General features: G+C 54.6%; 1 protein-coding gene across 2 annotated transcripts in view; it reads left to right on the forward strand.

Moving 5' to 3' along the window:
• KCNN3 (potassium calcium-activated channel subfamily N member 3) overlaps nucleotides 1–21067 on the forward strand; it is a 133243-nt gene that overhangs the window by 107443 nt on the left and 4733 nt on the right. The window contains exons 5-9 of one of the 2 annotated variants that reach the window (XM_055324098.1): nucleotides 4876–4986; nucleotides 12620–12747; nucleotides 13442–13511; nucleotides 17773–18012; nucleotides 18258–18361. In XM_055324098.1, the coding sequence (XP_055180073.1) occupies nucleotides 4876–4986; nucleotides 12620–12747; nucleotides 13442–13511; nucleotides 17773–18012; nucleotides 18258–18290 (582 nt within the window). In that variant the 3' untranslated portion in view covers nucleotides 18291–18361. Of the gene's footprint in view, nucleotides 1–4875; nucleotides 4987–12619; nucleotides 12748–13441; nucleotides 13512–17772; nucleotides 18362–21067 lie in introns of both variants that reach the window. The other variant, XM_055324097.1, reaches the window with a different exon arrangement.

Consider the following 21067-nt stretch of genomic DNA (forward strand, 5'->3'; position numbering starts at 1 on the left):
CTTAGAACACACACCTCCCTTCTGCAGTGGGAGTCTGTCTGGCTCCAGTCCAGCTGCCAACACACACTAGGCAATGATCCTTCCTTCGAGAGAGGAGTGAGATGCTGCAGAAGGCCAGCACCTCCCCATCCTAGAGGCTCCCGGGCCTGGGCTGTGCCTCAGGACCAATTCTTAGCCAGGCGAGCAAAGACCCCTGGGGGACCTGTTACCATAGATGCCCCCCACCCTCCGGCCCCTGCACATGGAGCAGTGCCCCATCCAGGAAGGCCCCAGATGGGCAGTGCCTAGGATCCTTCCCTCCCTAGCCTGCCCCTTATGGGGGGAGGGCTCTGCGGCACCTGCTGGGAGAGCTGTTCTCTAGAGGGAGGAGTGATGGGGGCAGGAGGGCAGGTGAGGAGGGGCCAACCCTCCCATATCAAAACCACTGCCCAGGCCCTTCCACGGTGCATGCGTAAATCTGTGTGCATCTTTGTAGGCGCTTCACCCCAGGATCACATCAGTGGCAGCCCTCAGGTCAGTCAGCTCTGGAAGAACCCTGCTGGCAATTTTCTAACAGATGTGACTTTTCTAGCTGAGTCATTCTTGTGAGGGTTTCTCTGGCAGCCACCCTCCTGCCCCTCCTCTGTCACCCTCTACTCTCCCCTGCTTCCTTCCCTTCCCCTCCCCTCCCCTCCCCTCCTCTCCCTTGCCTCCTGACCTACCCCTCAAGGTCAGTGCCCCCCACTACAGGTAGGGCTCCCCATGCCCCAACCCTGTGGTTGCCATGGACACCTGACACCCAGAGGGGCCAAGGGGGGAGGGGCTGTAAATAGTCTTAATCATTGTTTTCTCCTGGTAGTCCCAGAAACCATGTAATTATCAACCATTAAGCAGGGGGTGTAATTGTCTGAACAACATGCAGGTTATTGGGCCAGACCCAGTGCGTTAGGGGTTGGGCCACAGCAGCAGCTCTGTCTGTCCACTCCTTTCCCTAAAGACCAGGAGAGGGTCACAATCAGAGTCTCCAGAGCTAGAAGGGGCAGCGCCCGCAGGGCTTGAGAGCTTGGTGCCCCCAGGGCCAGGGTAGGAGCCCCATCTCAGGATGCTGGGCAGCACTGGCCCTGTGCTCCAAACCCTTCCTGAGTTTGGAGGTGAAAACAGATAAAAGCTGGGGACGCTGAGCTGGGCCTGGGGAGATGCTCTGCGACTGCAAAGGGAAGGTGAGGGAGAGGTGACCATGGCTCTGCCAGGAGGCTTAGCAGGACATCAGCTTGGGAAGAGGAGCTGCTCCCTGAAACACCGTTTGCTTTCACACTAGCGGTTACATGGAGTCTGCTGCAGGAGCAGAATCCAGCCTCCAGACCTCCCTCTTCCATTTGTCACCATCATTTATGCCTTATTTTATTTTATGCCTCTTTAGTTAAGAACACCTCATCCCTCCTGCCTTGGGATACTTGTTTTTCCAGATTCCAAGGTTTTCCCCACTGGAAAATGTTTCTGGAAATCAAGAAGAGGGAGGACCAAAGCTGTAGATGATTTGGCAGTTCCTTGGCCCCGGGCTGCTCCCTTCTCCTGCTCCCCATGGGCCCCTTCCTTGCAAGAAGGAGCTGGCCAGGGCAGACCAGGAGCACAGCAGGTGTCATCGGTGACTCAGGATGGGGCACATTTTAAGGCAAAAGTCTGAATCATGGCTTTGCTCTGTAGTGTGACCCCACGGGGGTCATGCCAGCAGCTGCTTGCCCCTGTCTGCTCCATGAGGTCTCCCTCACGTGCCCCTCTGCCCTGTCTCAGCTGTGACACAGCCCTGCCCACTGGTACCTCACCTGGAGAGAGGGCCACTGTCCCAGAGGAACACAGATGATCATCAGACCACCTATGGAAGCACACGGCAGGGGAACTGACTTCCTTAGTGCATCCTTCATCTCCACCAAAGAGTCAAAATTGACCATTACCTTCTTTAAAAAAAAAAAAAGATTTATTTATTGGGGCCCCTGGGGGGCTCAGTCAGTAAATTGTCTGCCTTCAGCTCAGGTCATGATCTCAGGGTCCTGGGATTGAGCCCCATGTTGGGCTCCCTGCTCAGGGGGGAGCCTGCTTCTCCCTCTCCCTCTGCCTCTCCCCCTGCTTATGCATGCTCTCACTATCTCTGTCTCTCTCTCAATTTATTTATTTATTTGAGACAGAGAGAGAGAGAGAAAATCTCAAGCAGACACCCCGCTGAGCACAGATCCCAGGACCTGAGCCAAAATTAAGAGGTGGGCCATTCAATGAACTGAGCTGCCCAAATGCCCCTTGACCATGACCTTCTGCCTCAAGTCTTGCCTGCTCCTCCCTCAACGCTGTCAGAGTCTTTCCCTCCTCCCTGGCTCCTCCCTGGCTGTTCAGGCTACAGCTGGAGTGTGTGCCCTGTCTGCTCTCTGTGCCCTCTTGTGTTCTCGATATGCGCCCCTTCTACTCCCAACCCACCCCCACCCCCGTCTCTCCTGCTTTCTCACATGCACACTGTACCAGCAGTCTGGACTGCAGCACGCTGCCCACTACTTTCTGACCCCATCTTCACAAGGTTGCTTCTTAATGGAAATGACCAAGTGAGGCTTTATTGTTGGCGACTTCCCTAATTACATCCAGATGATGGATTTTTCTAAAAGAAAATAAAGTTGAGAGTATTCAGTGCTATCTATTCAAGTTAGACTTAGTGGTTAAGAACCCAGCATCCTCCAGAGAAATATCCACAAGGGAGTCTTGGCATCTTTAAGTCAAAAGAAATTGAAAATGTAATCTAGTCCACCCTCCTGCCTCCATGTAGAAGTTTATCTTTATCTTATAAAATAGATGGTTCCTTAGCAAAAACACTGGCTTCTGATTAGAAGTTCCCTGCATTCAAACAGTGGGGCTGTGAGCCACGGCGAGAGCCAGTGACACTCTATCTGGACCCTGGCCATCCAAGATGGTGCATGAGTGACCTTTGGTGGGATCCCCAGTGTGATGAGTGGGGGACCCCCTCCTCTACTCCCCTCACACCCTCCCTTTCAGGGGTGACAGGAATGGAGCTCTCCGGGCCCTGGGGAGGTGATGGAGAACAGAGCCTGGGGATGGCCCCTGCGTCTCATGCCCCATTTTTAACACTGTGATATGTCCCTCTGTTTGGGCTTTGAGCCAAAGTACATTCAGAACTCCCTGTGAGGGAGAGGGGATCATACTAGGTCTGGTTGAGGGGAAATGGAACACACCTCTTCCCTCCAGGATAGCTTCTTTTAAGCTATTTTTTGCTTGAGAAGGCTTGATTGAATCAATGACAGCTATAGACCAAGGGTCCAACATTCCATACATATCCCTTGAAAATTGGGCACAGTCTTCTGCCAGTCACAGATGCCAAGAAAACACAGCCCCCCTCTGAACAAGAGGGGAAGGTGAGGTCAGAGAAGTTCACAGACTCAGTCCTTCCAGCTCGTGCTAGAGATGGAGTATACTGCAGTATAGATTGTGTGCCTTTGAAAACACCAATTTCTGTTTCTAACCCATTCTGTTAGACTGATGAGCCAAAGACATCACTGATGGAGCCCTTTAGTCCTGGGACCTAAAGTGCAAACCCAGGCTTTTGGCAACTGCAGTTACAGTTTGGCATCTAGAGTCTCAGACTATTCCTCTCTTCCGTGAGGGAGGGCAGGGCCATCCAGTCCAGTGTGCAGGGCAGAGCAAGGGCAGGGTGAAGGCAAGGCGAGGGTGAGGCAGGGGGAGGGCAAGAGCAGGGTGGGGGTGGGGCAGGGCAGAGGGAGACAGGAAGGAGGCAGGACAGGGTGAGGGCAGGGGCAGAGCAGGGCAAGGCAGGGGTGGGGCAGGGCGAGGCAGGGGCAGGGCAGGGTGAGGGCAGGGGCAGAGCAGGGTGAGGCAGGGGCGAGGCAGGGCAGGGTGAGGGCAGGGGCAGGGTGATGGCAGGGGCAGGGCAAGGTGAGGCAGGGGCAAGGCAGGGCAAGGTGAGGGCAGAGCAGGGTGAGGCAGGGCAGGGTGAGGGCTGGACTAACTTCTGCCCCAGCAGAGGGGTGAGCAGAGCACAGACCTCTGGGTCCCTGAGCTCACCAGCAGAAGGGAAGCAGGATGTGCAGGGCTGTGCAGGGTTCTGTTTGGGGGGAGGTGGGAACGTGTGGTGCTGCGCTCATTTCCCCGATGGTCAGGCTTGCAGCCAGCCCATGGAGAAGTTTCTGTGGGACCCGTGTGGGACCCCCGTATGCCCCACAGAATCAGGACGGGCCTCGGGGAAATGCTGGGGCTCTGCAGGCTCCCATAAGCTGTGGTCTAAGGTGGGAGCCTTGTGTCCCCAAGGTGTCTGCAGGGGGAGTCCCTGTAGGAGCTGAGGAGGAGCTGGCTCCTGGTGCTGAGTCACAGCCCAGACTTCTGGGTACAAAGACCCAGTGTGGAACAAGTGCTGTCCCAGAGCTCATGCCCCCCGTGTTCCCCTGGGGTGCAAGTCAGGGTGGACTGTGCCTCGGTTAGATAATTCCAGGAAAACTCTGCGTGGCAGGAGCTGTGTCTGCCCTGCTCTGGTGCCACCGAGCTCTGCCCTCTTCCTGGCCCAGGGTCTGGAGCCCCCAGTGGGCTCGGCTTCTCAAGGGGGCAAGAAGGCCCGCTGCCCAGACCCGCCTGTGTGGCCCTGTGGTGCCCGGGGGGCTGTCTACTAGTTTCAAGTCCCCAGAGCCACAGCCCCACCTGCCCCATGAGCCACCAGCTGATCCTGGGGAGACTCGGTCCCTGAGGGAGATCAGTCCCAAAACTAAGACCCCGCAGCTCCTCCCAGGGGAGTGGGGGTGGGGGGCAGCAATCAGGGTGAGCATCCACTCCTGGACCCCCCCAGTCTTCTGCTCACCTTGCCCTGTACTTACATGTGCTGTCTCCCCTCAGGGTGCAGGCTGCACTGCCCTCGTGGTGGCGGTGGTGGCCCGGAAGCTGGAACTCACCAAAGCAGAGAAGCACGTTCACAACTTCATGATGGACACTCAGCTCACCAAACGGGTAAAACACCACTGTTTTAACGTGGGAGCAGATGACAAGGAAACAGCCCCCTGGTTCTCACTGGGGGCGGGAGGGGGGCCAAGGGAGCCCAGGCGCTTGTGAATGGCCTGCATCCAGGGGGCGCAATGTCTCCGCATCCTGGGCTCCCATCCTCTACCAAATCACCATGTGGTTCAGGCAACCAAATAATTTTCCTGATAATTGAATCAATAGCTTTGGGTGGTGTAACCCCACCCTCTCCCCTAAGGGCACTGAACCAATCACCCAGCGAGAGGCAGCGTTTTTGTTTAGGCTCAGACAACATTAGGAAGGGCAGTAGAGTCTTTTTTTTTTTTTAAGTTTGATTTAAGTCATCTCTGCACCCAATGTGGAACTTGAACTCACAACCCTGAGATTGAGAGTCGCTTGCTCTTCTAACAGAGCCAGCCAGGTGCCCCAGGAAGGCCAGTAGAGTCTTAAAAATGGTATTATGTCTAAATCCAATTCTTTTTAAAAAACCATTAAAGATGATCATCACAGCAGAGCCCACATTTTTAAATGATGTTCATCAAAGTGTCATCATCCAATCCCCCTTTGAGGCTTCCAGATAATGGTTCTCACTTGTGGTAAAGGAGGAGGAACAGTGGAGACGTGCTAGAATGGGGAAAGGGGTCAGCTGCTGGATGTCTGCCGTCCGCTGAACTGTCTGGGATGAAAAGGCTGCTGGAGAAGAGACAGAAACAGGTCCTTCCTGGGGTAGAGCCAGAAGAGCAGAGCAGGAGCTGCTCCTTAATGACTGGCTGTATGGAGAATGCTCTAGAGCTGCAAGCCAAACAAAGGTCAGCAAGAGGATTTCTTGCAAGACTCCTCTTTCTGAGAGGAGCATCAACCCTATGCTGGGGTCTGGGCTGCTGAGGCCAGTCTTCCTCATTTGGGACTGAAGTGTTCGGGGACTCACGAGCAACCAGATGCTGGTTTTTGAACACTGTAAAAAATATTCTGTGGTAACTGTTGCAGGAAAACTGTGTTGGCAACAGAGTCAGGGGCAGGAGGAGAGCCAGTGGCAGGCGGGCAGCCCGGGTGGCCAGCAGTTGCCGAGGCTCTGCGCTTCTCAGCAGAATTATTTATGGGGTTTGATTGTCTGGTCTTTGATTACACATATTGGATTCTTTGAAGAGGCTCCACAGACGTGAAAAGGAATGGGCCCAGGCAAATATCCTAGCCTCGCTGGTGTTCAGGAGGCTGGACATGGCACGTTGTGGCCCAGCTGTCTGCTGTCCAACAGACAGCGTCATTTAGCATCAAGGTGGCAGAACTGAGGCTGTTCCTGCAGCTTTCCGTGTGGGATTTACCCAGAACACTGTGACCCAACAGTTCCCATCAGCCCCCCGATATGCATGCAAGTCCAGCTCAGCACTGAGCAAATTATTAAAGTGGTGGGGACACCTGTGGGCACCAACACAGAGGTGAGGGCGCACGGCTCTGCCTTTAGCACCTTCCTGGAAGCTGCTTCCTTACAGCAGACACATGAACACTTGTTCGGCCCTGCTTTGTGAAACCAAGATATACTTTATATTTCATGCCATTCCCACGCTTCCTCCATTTTCCACCCATGAGTCAGATTGTAGAGGGAAACAAAGCCAAGGAAAGCCAATTCTCTTATAGGACAGGAAAATAAACAGTGTCTGTAGTCTGATTGTGGAAGGAGTGCACCCCGTGGTCACCAGTTTCCATCGTTCAAAAATAATCCTATAAATCCTGCTCAAGGCCACTTACTTTTTGAAAAGTAGGTCTGAAAACCAAATCAACAAATACCTTTGGCTCATCTGTGAGCGCCAGGTATCTTTTCAACTCATATATCTCACTTTTCTGAGAACACATAAATCTGCCAAAATGTCCCTTTAATGTCTTTTCCCCAAGACCAATGATGCAACGCGGCTTTTACAGAGTGAGGATTATCAAAGCTTCCAGAGGTTCTTCTCCAGAACCTTGGTTGGAAGGAAGGTGCTGGTGAATTCGTGAGCGCTGGGCTCAGCCCTCCTGAGGGAGTTGCTCCCTGGGGCCCACAGCTCTGTCCCCATCCCCTCCGTGCCTGGGGCCCAGCAGTGGTGAGCACAGCCTCTTGTGACAGCTTAGTGAAGCACCAGAGAAAGACCCTGTCACGCAGGAACTCACTGTGGCATCGTCGCCAACCTCTCAGGAGCTGACATTAGTGTATCTCAAGAGAAAAGCATTCTGTTAGGACAAATTTTGCAAACTTAATTCTTTAAACACCTAAGCAAAGAGAGAGAGAGAGAAGGATTGTAATCATTCATCATAAAAACTCTCAGACTTCTGGTGTTCGTCTGTCCTGCTGGTCGGATGCTGCTGTAAAGGCTGCAGCCCTGCTTTGGCCGTTAGAGTCACATGGGTTTGTGTGCTTCCTGTGTGAGCAGAGAGGGGCTGGTGTTGCAGGGCAGGGACTCAGTTTCTGGTTTTCCTGGGTCCACAGCTTTCCTTCTGTTCCTCGGTTGGCTTGTCAAGTCCAGGGCAATGTCTTCCTGCATTCGCAGCAGTCAGACAATCACCCAGGAGCTTTTACTCCAGAACGGTCCCCTTTGGCTGCCCGCTGGGCTGCAGAAGCCACACGCAGGAGCCATAAAAGAGATACTGGACCTTGTTTTTGCACCCACACGATGCCCCATGTCCCCATCCCTCTGTTTTATGTGACTAAACATACCCATCCCCAGATCACTGCTGGATGCCATGTTCTGCTCCAGGGACACCACGGTGGGTGCTGGTGGTTCCTGCCCTCTGAGAGCACCTCTTCTTTCCAGAAGGCAGGGCGGGATGCCCACAGACATGTGGCCCACAGAGCAGCACGGACAGGAGGGTTCTATTTCCTGGGTTGGCTCTCCATGTGGGACCTCAGGTGGCACCACATGCACCGCCAGCTGGGGGTCATGTCTTCTTATCATTGCCATAAGGGGTTCTTGCCCCAAATACTTTATCTGAGCACATTTCCCCACAAGGTCAATGAGTGAAACCAAAAGCAAACCCTGTCTTTCCTACCCCTGTTCCTTCCCTCTGACTTCCCTGGTCTCCAGGCTGGGAACTTACGGCCTTGGGGACTCTTGTGTGCTCTGGACCCACAGGGCCTGAGCAGCTCCCGAGTCTGTTCTCTGACCCTGCCCTGCCTGTCCCCGCACACCAGCTTCTCCGGGTCTCCGCTCACCACACTGAATGCCGTCACATGTCCTGTCATGGCCTCCTGACCCCAGTCTTCCTGTGCTTTGTTTCCTTCCTTGTGGGGCCCCTTAGGCTCCAAGACTTAGCTGTGAACATATCACCCACCACCCACTCACACCCTTACCCTTCCTTGGACCTACTGATCAGGGCTAAAGAAACCTTTTCTTTAATTTATGAGCATATATGAAAGTTTTATCAAATCCTGCTGGAAAAAAAACCTTTTCTTCCAGCAGCAAATTCAAGGATTTACTCATCACAGGTCTTAATCTCTTCAAAACTTACCCAGTAATCGATTGACCGGTTACCAAATACTAATCCTCCCCAGAGAGTGCCCATAAATGGTCTCGGTCACAGAGCTCTGGACAGATTGGGGACAGGTTCTCTTTAGTAAGAGTCCTACAAACACTGAGCTTCTGAGCTGGAGGGAAATCTCAGGGACGGGTCTCAGATCCAGAGACGGGCAAGTGTGGGTGTGCAGCAGCACACTGTGTCCAAGCTTGGGTGGCTGCACATTCTCAGGCCTGCATATGGCCCAGCCACAACCCTGAGGGTTTCCTAGAGTGATCAGCTCCTGAGAACTGGGCATGGTGGTGAGGGTCCCAGGCCTGCGTGTGGGAAAGCCAGTCTGCCTCCACACCAGCTGGATATCATGTGGATGGCCCCGGACAACTGAGTACCACCCTTCACCAGGTTGCACGGGGCAAGGAGCTGTAAACGCCAGAGACCACCCCCAGAAACCCACCCTGCCTCAGGGCCCGGCCCAGGCTCCTGCTGGCCATGGGGCAGAAGCCAGTTCCAAGCACTGAGGTGGCTTCCAAGTGCAGGCACAGAAAGCTGAGTGGGGCGTGGACAGGACTGCACTGGACAGAGAGAGGAAAGGAAGCCAGCAGGAAGCCTGTGGGTTGGGGTGAGGGGGCAGTGGAGCTGGCAGGGAATACAGAGGCCCCTCCCAGTTCTATCCCTAACAGACTCCAGACAGGACGGACCCACAGGGTTTTGGACCGTGATGCTCACCAGCCCTTGGCTCCTCTAGATCCAAGTTGGGAGGCTCCTGGGACTTATTCCTGTCACAGCCACTCCCCAGGCCTGCTCTGTGTCCTCTCCCGTCCCCTTCCCAGGGAGCTTTCTGGCAGCTACTGGGGATACTGGTGACTTCTTCCCTGGAGGGTCGCCAGGGGGCTCCCTGAGGCTTCACAAGGGGGCACGAGGGGGAACAGGGCAGGCTCCTGTTGTAGGCTGTCCCATGTCCTCCTGCAGCTGACCGCCCTTGGCAATACTGGGCAGGAGCTCACACTGGCAGAGGGATGGCCAGAGCAGGCTACAGCATGGTGACTGAGTCAGGAGCTCCGGTGACAGACAAGTGTGTTCTGTGCTGTTTTCTTTGAAGGGAGCAGGGGACACTCACATGCAGCCAGGGACACCCATGGAGCGGCCGTGAGGTACAGGGCCCGTGGGCAGGCTCTGTGCCAAAGAGGAGATAACAATTCCACCCCTTTTGTGCGGCTTCTCTGAGGGCTAATGAGACTGTAAACACGGAGCCCAGCACATTGTAGCCCCTCAGCAGGTGTCAGCTGCCACAGCTGCTACCTGCCAGACAGAGATGGAGGTTGGGCCGCTTCCTTGCCCAGGACCTGGGAACCTCAGAGCAGCTCCTAAAGTGTGAGGGTCACCGAGCCCATTCTCTGGCCCCTGCCAGGCTGGAAGTACACAGGTTTAGGGTAGAGAACATGGGGACCCTGGCAACCCATCAGCTGTGTGCACGTCTGCTTGGGGAACAGAAGAGCAGACAGGACCGTGTGAAGAGTCCTCAGGCACCTGAGCCCTCCTGCCCACCCCACCGTCTCAGGAGCTCAGTGAACCCCAGGAGGGGTACGTGACCTCACCCGCTCCCACCTGGACTGTGGTCAAAGCCCTCAGCTTTGACCAGAGGGAGCCCTGGTTGCAGCATGTGCTGTCAGCATCAGAGGGCATAGTGCGGCTATAGGGCTGTTTCCTTTCCTCCTGCGGACACTGATTCACTTAGCTTTGTGCCAGGCAGTTAGCTGTCAGTCCCGAAGCGGCACCAAGCCTCGTGCCTTCCGGAAGACACGGGCCTCCTGCCCAAACCCACAAAGTCTCTGCGGCTACCCGTCTGTGCCGTGACTTCCCAGCCTCCCACTTGGGCTGAGGGCGCCATGGGGCCTGGACTCCTTGCCTCCGTTATGTGGCCAAGTGTGGGCCCTGATGAGTGAAAACGAATTGCGAATGTTTTTCCAATTCCTTGACCCTTGATCCTGGGAAACAGAAAACAGTATTTGTGTGGAGATGAAGCCTAGTCAGGAGGAGCTGCAGACCACACGGAAACCGTATGTTCTTCTTGGCCCCGGCTCCCGTTCGGACTTTGCCCTCAGCCAGCTGTGGGACTCTGGCGCTCACGACCTGTCCTGGACACCGTGTCCTCCTATTTTACACAGGGGTCTGGACTGTGTGATGGGAATTCGTGTGTGTGTGCATGGTTTATGGAGCACGGAAATCCCCTTTGGCTCAGTTTACCGTTCGTAATGTCACAGTGTCACTCTGTGTCTCGGTTTGTTCGTCTGTAAAATGGGGATCATCCTAGCTGCTGCCTGGTGAGTTTATGGGGAGGAGGACCTGAGAGGCGCGGGAGGAACCCAGATCGTGGCCGGCACACCATCCGCATCAGGGATCTCCTCCTTCACGCCTCCGGACAACAACTGTAGGGGATGGATTTCTCTCTCTCTCTTGATAACTATGCATTTATCCCTAACCTGCTCAGTAACTGCAATAATGAGCATGACCTGCAGGCTTTCCAGTGTCACCCATTTGCTACCCACCAGCACCACCTTGCGCAGCTCTGCCAACCTCCGGAGCAGACATGTGGGCAGCGGGGGCTCTGTGGGCAGCGGGGGCTCTGCCAATCGTCCTAAAAGCTGAGAGGGGTTTTCTTCCATTTTTCTGTGAGGCCGTCCTTGCAGGCTAAGCACCCGGGAAAACCAAAGAGTTCCCACCTCAGGGGACGTGGGCAGAGAGAGTGGGGCAGTGAGGGGCCGTCCTGAGCGTCCCTTGTCTGGGAGGCTCCTGTCCAGTCTGGCTGTGGTCAGACCCCACCTGCCCCGCCTCCGCTGCTCACCTGGACCCACCACGGCTTCCTGCCGGGTGAGGAAGCACCAGAAGTGAGCCATTAAGGGATCGAAAACCATTTTCACAGCGGATTTTTACTGAACAAAAAAAGCAGTGTTTATGTCACTTAGACATTTCTGAGAAGACTTAGCTGGCTGTTCTTTTAAAAACATCACTTCAGCGCCAGTGAAAAATATAATCCAGCCTTGGTAATAAATTTTTAAAACACACACACACAAAAGTTATCAGCCTGTGAAACAATGCTTCCTAGCTTCCCACACGCCTCCGCATTTTAACAATGTCCCATCTGTGATGTCAGCCTGACGAAGTGGGCCTGTACTCCCCAGTTTCACTAAAATCTTTTCTGGCTAGGAACCCGGTCTCTCCTGGGCTGTCCCACGGACACCAGGCCCTGGGCCTGTGGGCCTGTGCCAGTTTGCATGGCGTGCAGAAACGGGAACAGTTCATCAAAAATCTGTTCGGCTTGTGCTTAATAAGAAACGTTTCCTCTGGCTCTTGTTACTAATTGCCAAAGACGTCTGTGTTTGGATTAAAACTCTGTCCTGTGCCATCTGGATGCCATCGATACGGCCCCGCTCAGCCGGGAGCCCGTGAGCTCAGCGGTTTCCATGTCGACGGCAGTTAGCGTCACATGGCATAGAGCGTGGTGGCTGCGCACACAGAGGCGCCAGCCTTGGCGAGGACACAGCTTTGGCTTCACACCTAAGTATCTTCACTGATTTTCAGACACTGCTTTGAAATAATTTCAGTTTTAAGCCAATTACATTTATGGGTAAAATTACAGTGTAAATGTTTTTGGCCATTTGGGAAAGGACATGATGGGCTGGCTGAGGCCTCTGAGCTCCGTTTGTGGGAAAGATGTGTCCTCAAAGAGGCCTTTGAAAATCTCCAGCTGATGGGAAATCTGTTTGGGCTCCAAATCCAAGCAAGGATCCAGGTGTGTAGTATGTGGCCGTGTCGGGTGAGTGCAGAAGAGTGCAGGTGCACGGGTGGCCTGGCCTCTGAGTCTAGGGCCACAGCTCATCTAGATCTAGCCCAGAAACGGCAGTCAAGGGGAGCGAAACCCTCAAGAAAGAAACAAGAGTAGCTCTCTGGTCTGGCCTGCTGCCGTGTGCAGAACGGGACTCAGAGGAGACAGGTCATAATCATCTAAGGGTTCATGCGTCAGCGGAGGACGCAGAACCATGTCCTTATAAGGCAGACGGTAGCAGCAAACTCGGAGACACGGTATGTGAAATAGAGAAAATGAGCCTGTTGGCAACTCACCGTATTTGTTCTTCCTCAGATCAAGAATGCAGCGGCCAATGTCCTGCGGGAAACGTGGCTCATCTACAAACACACAAAGCTGCTAAAGAAGATTGACCATGCCAAGGTTAGGAAGCACCAGAGAAAGTTCCTCCAGGCCATTCACCAGTGAGTACGCTGCGCATTCCCCTGCCAGGGCCCTGCACCTGCTCCAACGAACCACAGGGGGAAACCCACTGCTGACCCCCCAGCACTGGGGTGGGAACTGGGCCCATGTCACTCTGTTCCTCCCACTATTGCACCCACACTGGCCGGCACCATGCATGGGCTGTGGCAGGTGGAGGAGTAAGAGCCTCCAATATCTCCCATCACTCTGACACCTCCCTGTGTCACCATCACGATGACACCCCCCCATGTTCCCATCACACTGACACACCCCCCATCCCCATCACGCTGACACACCCCCGTGTCCCCATCACACTGACACACCCATGTCCCTATCACGCTGACACACACACACACACCCTGCATGAGTGAACTGCGGTCTGTTGTCTCCAGAAGACAGGGATGTAAAGTGCAGTAGCAGGGATGGGGTTTGGGAGGTGCTGGGGGTGGGAGGAGGGCCTTCCAGAGGCAGGGAGATGATCTGAGAGGAGGCGAGAGGCCAGAAGGCATGCTGCCTGGGGACAGGAGTTTGCTCTCCTGGGACCTGAGCTACACACCATCCTGGTCCATTGTCACAGGTGTGGAGGTCCCCAGTCTGGGGTTCCAAAATCAGGTGAACCAGTACAGCTGCAAATCCACATGCCGGGCTCCACTGTCCGCGCACGTGGAGCGTGGCTGTCACAACTCTTTCCCACAGACTGAGGAGCGTCAAGATGGAGCAGAGGAAGCTGAGTGATCAAGCCAACACCCTGGTGGACCTTTCCAAGGTGAGTGGCGGAGGCTGAGGGGTTCTCAGATGTGGCTGTGGGGACCTGGCCATCCCAGCTCCGTGGTACAGGCCCAGGAAAGCGAGGCCCAGGCCCCCTTGAGTGAATCCCTGATGGGAAACCTGCTGTGTGGCCTTAGTGCGGGCGATTCCTGAGCCTACAGATCTCTGCAGCGTGCTGCTCATGCTGCTTGGCGGAGTGAGGCCCAAGAATGAGCTGAAGCTGTGCAAGGAGCACCCACAGGGCTCCTAGGGATGGCAGTGGCCAGGCTGCCTGGTCACATGATTGTGACTGGAAGCTCGGTTTCTTGCCTCCTCCAATCCTTACACATCAGCTTTTCTGGCCCCAAATCAGTGGTGGGGGCAGGAAGTGCATTTCCAGGCACCAGGCAGTTCATGGTGATGAGTGTGAAGGTACCAAAAAAGAGAACCCTCCCCAGGACGTGACTGCCATAGGGCCATTCCGCATTTCTGACACTGACCTGCCATAAGTACCGAAGAGAAACTTGGGGCTCCTACTGTGAACCCTAGAACTGAAGGACTGAAGGCCACGCCACTGGCAGAGCTGCGGCTGCTCCTCCCATCCTCAGCCCCTCAGGCCTCTTGGTAAAGATTGCACATCAAATGTTCAGCCCAGGGCCAGGCTGGCAGGACATTCCAACAGATGTCGATTATCATAATGGAACTCGTTCGTTCCCTGGGTGAGCAAGAGAAAGTCCCTCAGGCAGATTAGCACCCTTTGAAAAGAGGTGCAATCAGAGAAATTGCGGGTTTTTGGCCTCGTGCAGGTGCCTGGTTCAACAAAGGATCAGGCCAGAGAGGGGCCTCCCAAGCTCAGGGACTTGTGCTGGCAGCAGCAGGGGGTGGGGTGGGAGGGGGGAGCAGGGGCACGGGGCTGAGGCGGAGCCAGAGCCCCAGAGCACGGGAGGGAACCCCCAGGGTGTGGTGTTAACATCCTCAGGTAGTGGAAAGTACTAAAAGGTTTACAAATGGAGGCGTTGATCAGCAGGACAGAAGGAAGCCTCGCTCCAGGCAGAACACAGCCAGACTCCACGGAGAGGCCACAAGAACTGGGCGCCGGTGGCCCCCATGCCAGAGGGGTCCCCTCACCTCTCTGTGCTGTGCAGGGGCCTGAAGCACCCGCCCACATCCCACCCCCACTCCACGGTGGCTTCTAAGCTCCTGTCTCCCTGGCGGCCCCATACAGAGACTGCGCGTTGTTGCTCTGGCCACAGGCAAGCATGAATTGGCCTCTGGTGGTCTGAATTCTCAATTCTCTGAGATGAGGTGACCGGTCAGTCTGGTCCCCATAAGTCTGCGCTCTGATGGCTCAGCTGTGGCCGGGAAGGGGGTGGTGCCGGGCCCGCCTGCCCATGTAGGAATGGGCTGGCACCGCACCCCAAGAGTTTCTCTTACAGTAGCAAGCTTTCCCACCTCCCCTCTCACCTGGCAGGACACCCTGTGGCTGATGTCCTCTGGGAACATCAGGCACACGGACTTTCAAGCCTGGGCTGGTTCAGTACCACCCACAGCGTCTCACAGACTTGGGGCCCAGGGAGAAGCAGGCTGGCTGAGGGTCCACATCACTGAGTCACGTGGGGAACTAAACCCCACCAGTAATGGCAGCAGGCTGCCTGGCAGGAAAGGTGTGCAGGGAAGGGCTAAGGGGGCCTCTTCAGGGCTGCCGTGGGGACAGGTGCGAGCCCAGAAGAGGGGGACTTTGGAGTCCACCTGCTCTTCCCTCCCAGAGACTCGTCTAAGTCCTGCCCCCTGCCCCGCCATGCCTTGTCAGCAAGCACAGGGCAGGGGACCCAATACTGACTCCATACAGCCCTCCAAACCTGCCACCTGCCCACCCCTGCTCTCTGGTCCTTGCTAGATTAAGAAAATGGCATGTGGCCTCCAATATTATTTGCTAGATTAAATGGCTATCCCACAGGGTGGCCTCGCTGGGAGGACCTGGGTCTTATTTGCTAGCTTCAATTCCTTTAATTGAAATGTAAAAATAATTCCTAATATCTGAGACTCTAAGTGATAAGATGGTGTCTGTGAAAATGCTTTGTAAACTATATGGAGACTTTGCAAATGGTGGTTCTCATTATGAATGTAGATGAGGAAGCCAAGATCTAGAGGAATGAAGTGGCCACCCTAAGGTTGGGCAGCTGACCAGTGGCCACACAGGGACCCAGGTCAAGGGGCCTAGGTTCAGTCCATAGCTCATAGGGCCCTACAAGCTCATCAATGTGTAGTCTGGACATTCCAGGGACAGTGGCCACCTTGATGAGGTTCTGGATTGTTAATTAGCGAAGGTAGCACGATCACTTCCAAAGTCTAGTCCTGGGAACGTTGGGGTGTCGGGGGTATCCTGCACTCCCAGGCAGAGCTGCCTTCATCCTGCCTCTGCAGTGGCTCCTTGGGGGCCCATCGTCGGCCCCCTTCCCACCTCCACTCTGGCCCTCACACTTTGCCACCTTCCTTTACTCTGCTTTTCCGTCTCTTCTTGGTCCCTGCTCCCATGGGTGCCAGGGGTTTCTGCATCTTGCTGGCATAACTCAGACTTTCAGGCAAACAGGGTCAGGATGCTATGGGCAGATGACCAGAAGCTCCAAGGGCCTCATTACCTGGGAGGGGGTAGAGGGGGCATGCAGGGCTCACATGGCTCTCGTTCCCAAGGCTGCTGTCACCTGTTAACGTACAGAGGAGGGTAGCTGTCGCATAGATGAGCACTCTCCAGGCCAACTCGGGAAGCCAGATTATATCCAGAAAGTGTCCTGATAAGAGAGAAGTCAGAGCCATGGACAAGATTGGGAGTGCACCTGTGGAAGGGGCTCAGTGGGGCTTTGTGCTGAGGTCATGGGGGGCTCTCAGCCTGTGGTCCGGTGGCCAGAGGGAATGGTGCCCTGGCCTGAGCCCCTCTGTTAACTTTGCTCTGATCTAATTTGATGACTTAACTCTCAGAAGGCAAGTTTACTGGATACTTTTAAGTTTCATTTGATTGTCAGGTCTCCGGAGGCCTCCCTGATTGCGCCCCAGCCCCAGGCACCCCTGGGCTATACTTTCCTTCAGACACAGGGCCTTGTTGGTAAACAGGGAGAAACCTTCTAGGCACCTGGAATAACTTGTGGTGTGAAAGGTCTCTCCCCATCAGTGGATTCCTCCCTGGGGCAGAGGATGGAGGGGACCTGTGCAAGCCTCACTCACCCATCGTCCAGCCAATAGCTTTCAGGGACAGTCATGTGACAAACCCTCTGTGAGGCGGATTTGTGTCCATTCATTAGTTGAGCATCTCCTATGTGCCAGGTGCTGTTTTAAGCCCTAGAGACACACCCATGAGCACAGGCAAAGGCCCCTGCCTGGACAGCATCCCTCCCTGTGGGTGGTGGAGGATGGTGATACCCAGGTGGAGCAGTTAGCTAGCACAGCAGAAGGTGGTATAACGGAGGAGAGGTAAGCAGGGAAGCAGGATGAGGAGCAGGGGTGGGGATGGAGTACAGTGTTAATCAGGGCACGGGAGACAGGGCAGGTGGCCAGGATTCAGGGAGACAGCATGAGGTGGGAGGTTTACGGAATTGGGGGCAGCATCTGAGAGTGAAGGTGGCAGGACATGGTGGGAGGGGGCTTAGAACTACCACAGTAGGACAGCCCCCTCCCACCTTAGCCAGCCCACGGGAGCTCTGTAGGTGGACTGGGCCTGTGGGGATGGCCCAGTGGGGCAGTGTCTCTCCTTACCAACCAGGCAGGAGAGGGGCTGTGACCCCACAAGGCCACTCCGAGGGGCTGCAGACCAAGGTGAGCAGGGGTGTCTGGCGTCTCTTCCGGCCACTGTGCTAAGAGCAGCCCAGGGGCAATAATGTCATGACCGTGGGTGGTTATTATTAACCCGTTTTGTAAGGAAACTGCGTTTTAGACTCGAACTTGAACCACGGCTGGCCCCCCAAGTCCCTGGCCCCATCCACTCCCCAGCATGGTGCCTTTTTGTCAACGAGCGGGTTTGTACAGCCTCTGAGCCGAGAGGTTGGGCTGTCAAGGACGCCAGGAGGGCCGAGACTCACCCATCTAAGAAGTAATACTGCTTATGCATGTTTTCTGATGGGTCACTACCACCCCTATGTACCCCGCACCTCCGGGTCTTCTCCTGGGTCGGCCAGGCTGGACACTCTGGTGTGGATGCTGTCCCTTTGTGATTTGGGAGCACTTTGTTTCTCCAGCCACCGGTCCCCATGTGATGACCCGTAGTATACTGTCCCCATCTCCCCCTACAGATGCAGAATGTCATGTATGACCTGATCTCAGAGCTCAACGACCGGAGTGAAGACCTGGAGAAACAGATCGGCAGCCTGGAGTCCAAGCTGGAGCACCTCGCGGCCGGCTTCAGTTCCTTGCCACTCCTCATTGCCGACGCCCTGCGCCAGCAGCAGCAGCTCCTGTCTGCCATTGCCGAGGCCAGGGGCGGCGCAGCGGGCACCACCCACACACCCCCGGCCTCTGACAGCCCCCTCGGGGTCAGCTCCACCTCCTTCCCTACCCCATACACAAGTTCAAGCAGTTGCTAAATAAACCCCCCACTCCAGAAGCATTACCCATAGGTCTTAAGATGCAAATCAACTCTCTCCTGGTCACTTTGCCATCAAGGAACAATCAGACCAGGGAACCTAAAGAGGAGAGACCAAGCTAATTAACTAACTCGAGTTCATTCAGCGTGCTTGGTTCGATATGCCTTGAAACCAGAAATCTAATCTCTGTTTAGGTGCCTCTACTTGGGAGCAGGAAGAGGAGGTGACAGGAAGCGGTGCCTCTGGCAGGGCCGTGGCTGCAGAACTGGTGCAGAACAGAAATCCACGTCAATCTCAGGTCTCGCGTCGGGGGTGGGGGGGGTGGGGGCACCGAAGCCGCCGATGGAGAAGCAGCCCAGAAGCGGGTACCCCTGGGCGGGGGGGTGTCAGGCTTAGACATGGGCTCCTCACCACTGGGGTCCCATGGACTCCCTCTCCCTGCCATTTGTCTTGGGAAGCCTCCGGAAGACAAAAGGCAGGGAGAGCTACACAGCCGCCAGAACTGACATTCTTTCCTCCCAGACCTTTACCAGTCATAAAACCCAATCCAGACTAAAAACAAAAAAGACAAATAAAAAGCCAGATTTTCTATCCAATATTGACATCCATATAAAGCTGTGTGTCTGCAGGTATGTGCACATGCATACTCATCTCCCACGTTCATCCCAGGTCTTTCCTTGCTTGAACTTGACCCGAATAAAAGGGACCTGGTTCCTCACCTGCACGCAGTGGGCACTCCATGCATGTGCATTGGTTCAAATGTGAAGGTGGGTGCTTTCAGCTCAGGTAGTTTGCTGGTGTTGGGCACGTTCTGAGCTTCGCCAAAGGCGCGGGTCCCTTCAGACAGGACACAGCACCCCTGCTTGCTTTGAGATGGACGCCAGGCCACTTGCTGGCATTCTGGAGGGGCACGCAGCCTTCTGAAAGTTGTGGCCTGCACAGAAATTCCTTCTTACCTGCAAACTGGCTGTGTTCTGGTGGAGCACGGGAACTGTGCACATGTGCAAGGGTAGGCGATGTGCAGGCACAGCCCAGGGGTGCCCCAGGGAGGAGGGGTGCTGTCTGGGGATTCGCTTAGCTGTGTGCATCCAGAACAGCCTTCCAGCCTGGGTGTTAGGAGCGCAAAGGGGTCCAGGGCCTCACCTGGACTGCAACAGGTGGTGGTAAGTGGCCCGTGTGGCCCCTTCTACCTGAGGTGAAACCACCTCAGAATGAAAGATTCTGAGGCTAAAGGATCCCCTAGGGAGCCTTGTAGGTGAGATGACAGATCTGTCAGTAGCCTGTTCCTCTTGTGCCATGTTAATCTTGGTGCCAAAACTGTTCAAATACGTCTCAAACTCCAAGAAACTTGAGAAACATCCTGACCCAGTGTGGCAGCCGGGATCATGAGGTGAGGCACGTGGATGCCATCTTTCATTGCTCTGTGTCTGACCACATACCACACTCATCTGTGAAGTGACCAGGCCATTGTGTCTCCACCACTCTCCTCATCATGAGGTCTTTGACTTCAGCTCGTGGGGAGCTAAACCATACTGTACAGAGTGTCTCATCTGTCGAGGGTAAGGCAACAGGGCAATACTTGCGAAGGGCTGTTCTGCTAGGCTTCCCTTTGCACAGGACATTGTCACTTGTCTGAGGCCAGTGTCCAGGTGAGCTGGGTCTTCTAGGGGCAAAGGGGTCACTAGACTGCAAAAGGTAGATGACCTTGGAGTGTAGTACTCTTTCCAGAAGATCGGGTCTCTTGCTAAACTTCCTCTTTTGTCTCTTCTTACTGCTGTTCCCCCCTAAACAGTCTTGTTTTCATCTTGGTAACAACCCCTTGAACATCTCCATTGGTGGTTTACACACCACAGACGCCACACTTGATGCTGGCTTTTTTTTTTTTTTTCTTATTCTTTTGACTGTTGATCCTCTGAAAGTTCACCTTCCTTTCTTATGTCCCAAGAATGGTGCTCCTGTTGCCGTGACAGTGTGGCTGCACTGATAAACAGATGTCTACACAGATGAAATTCCGTGCAGTGTCTTTGTGGCATGAATTCCATCTCACAAGTGGGGACCACAGACAGGTCACCCTGCGTGTGCCGATCCTGTTCGCTGACCCATAGCCCTCACCTGTCACCTGTTCACCCTCTCCATTCCACGCACACACGTACAGGGACTTAGTCTTAATTTCAAATAAATGATACACAAGACTGCATTGCCACCCCCCTGTGCAGACGGTCAACCTGTCAAGGTCTGTGGATAATGCTGTGCACCTAAGTGACCCCTGAAGAACAAGCAGATAACCTTGGGAGGGGGCTGGAGTTACCTCCAGCAGCAGCAGCCACTGGCACCCCAGAAACACGCGGGCACTGGTGGCATGACCCAACCTACTGGTAGTGCAATAGCTGTGTGTGGTTTCTTTCCTTGGTGAAAGAATACTTAATCCTCAAAAACAGGTGATCAAACCTGCTTACTGACTTGCAATGGTAAAGGGGAGGCTGCTTCTCTGTACCATGTTTCAGCTTCATGTGGGAAGTTACCCATTCTCCTGTGAACACATTCAACCCTGATGATCCCAGGATGGATCACCAAAGTGCAGGTCCCTCCAGGTTTCCTCTCTGCAGCCCATCTTTTGGCTAATTCCTCAGTGCCTCAGCATCACAGTCAGACAGGAAAGGTGCAGGTTGACTGTCATGCCAGGCCTTCTTCTTCCTTATTCTCGTTTGGTGGTGGAGGAGGTTTAATTAGCTTCTCGAGAATTGGCTCTATGTAAACATGATTCATCACAATAACTTAGCTCTAGTGCTGAACTCATTGCATTCTGCTCACTCCTGGAAGGCGGACCCAGCATCAGAACCCTACTGTCACTTGTCTGATGACTTAGTGACAGGTGAAATACCACAATAGTCCCCCAAAATATCTAGACACTTGAATCAAAACTACAGAGCCACCCCTCATCACATAAGCCATATTCTAGCCTCATGTACTGTAAAGTCAGGGAGGTACTGTGATACTTTAAGAC

This window comes from Nyctereutes procyonoides, unplaced genomic scaffold (assembly GCF_905146905.1).
Source record: "Nyctereutes procyonoides isolate TBG_1078 unplaced genomic scaffold, NYPRO_anot_genome, whole genome shotgun sequence".
NCBI classification, from domain to species: Eukaryota; Metazoa; Chordata; class Mammalia; order Carnivora; family Canidae; genus Nyctereutes; species Nyctereutes procyonoides.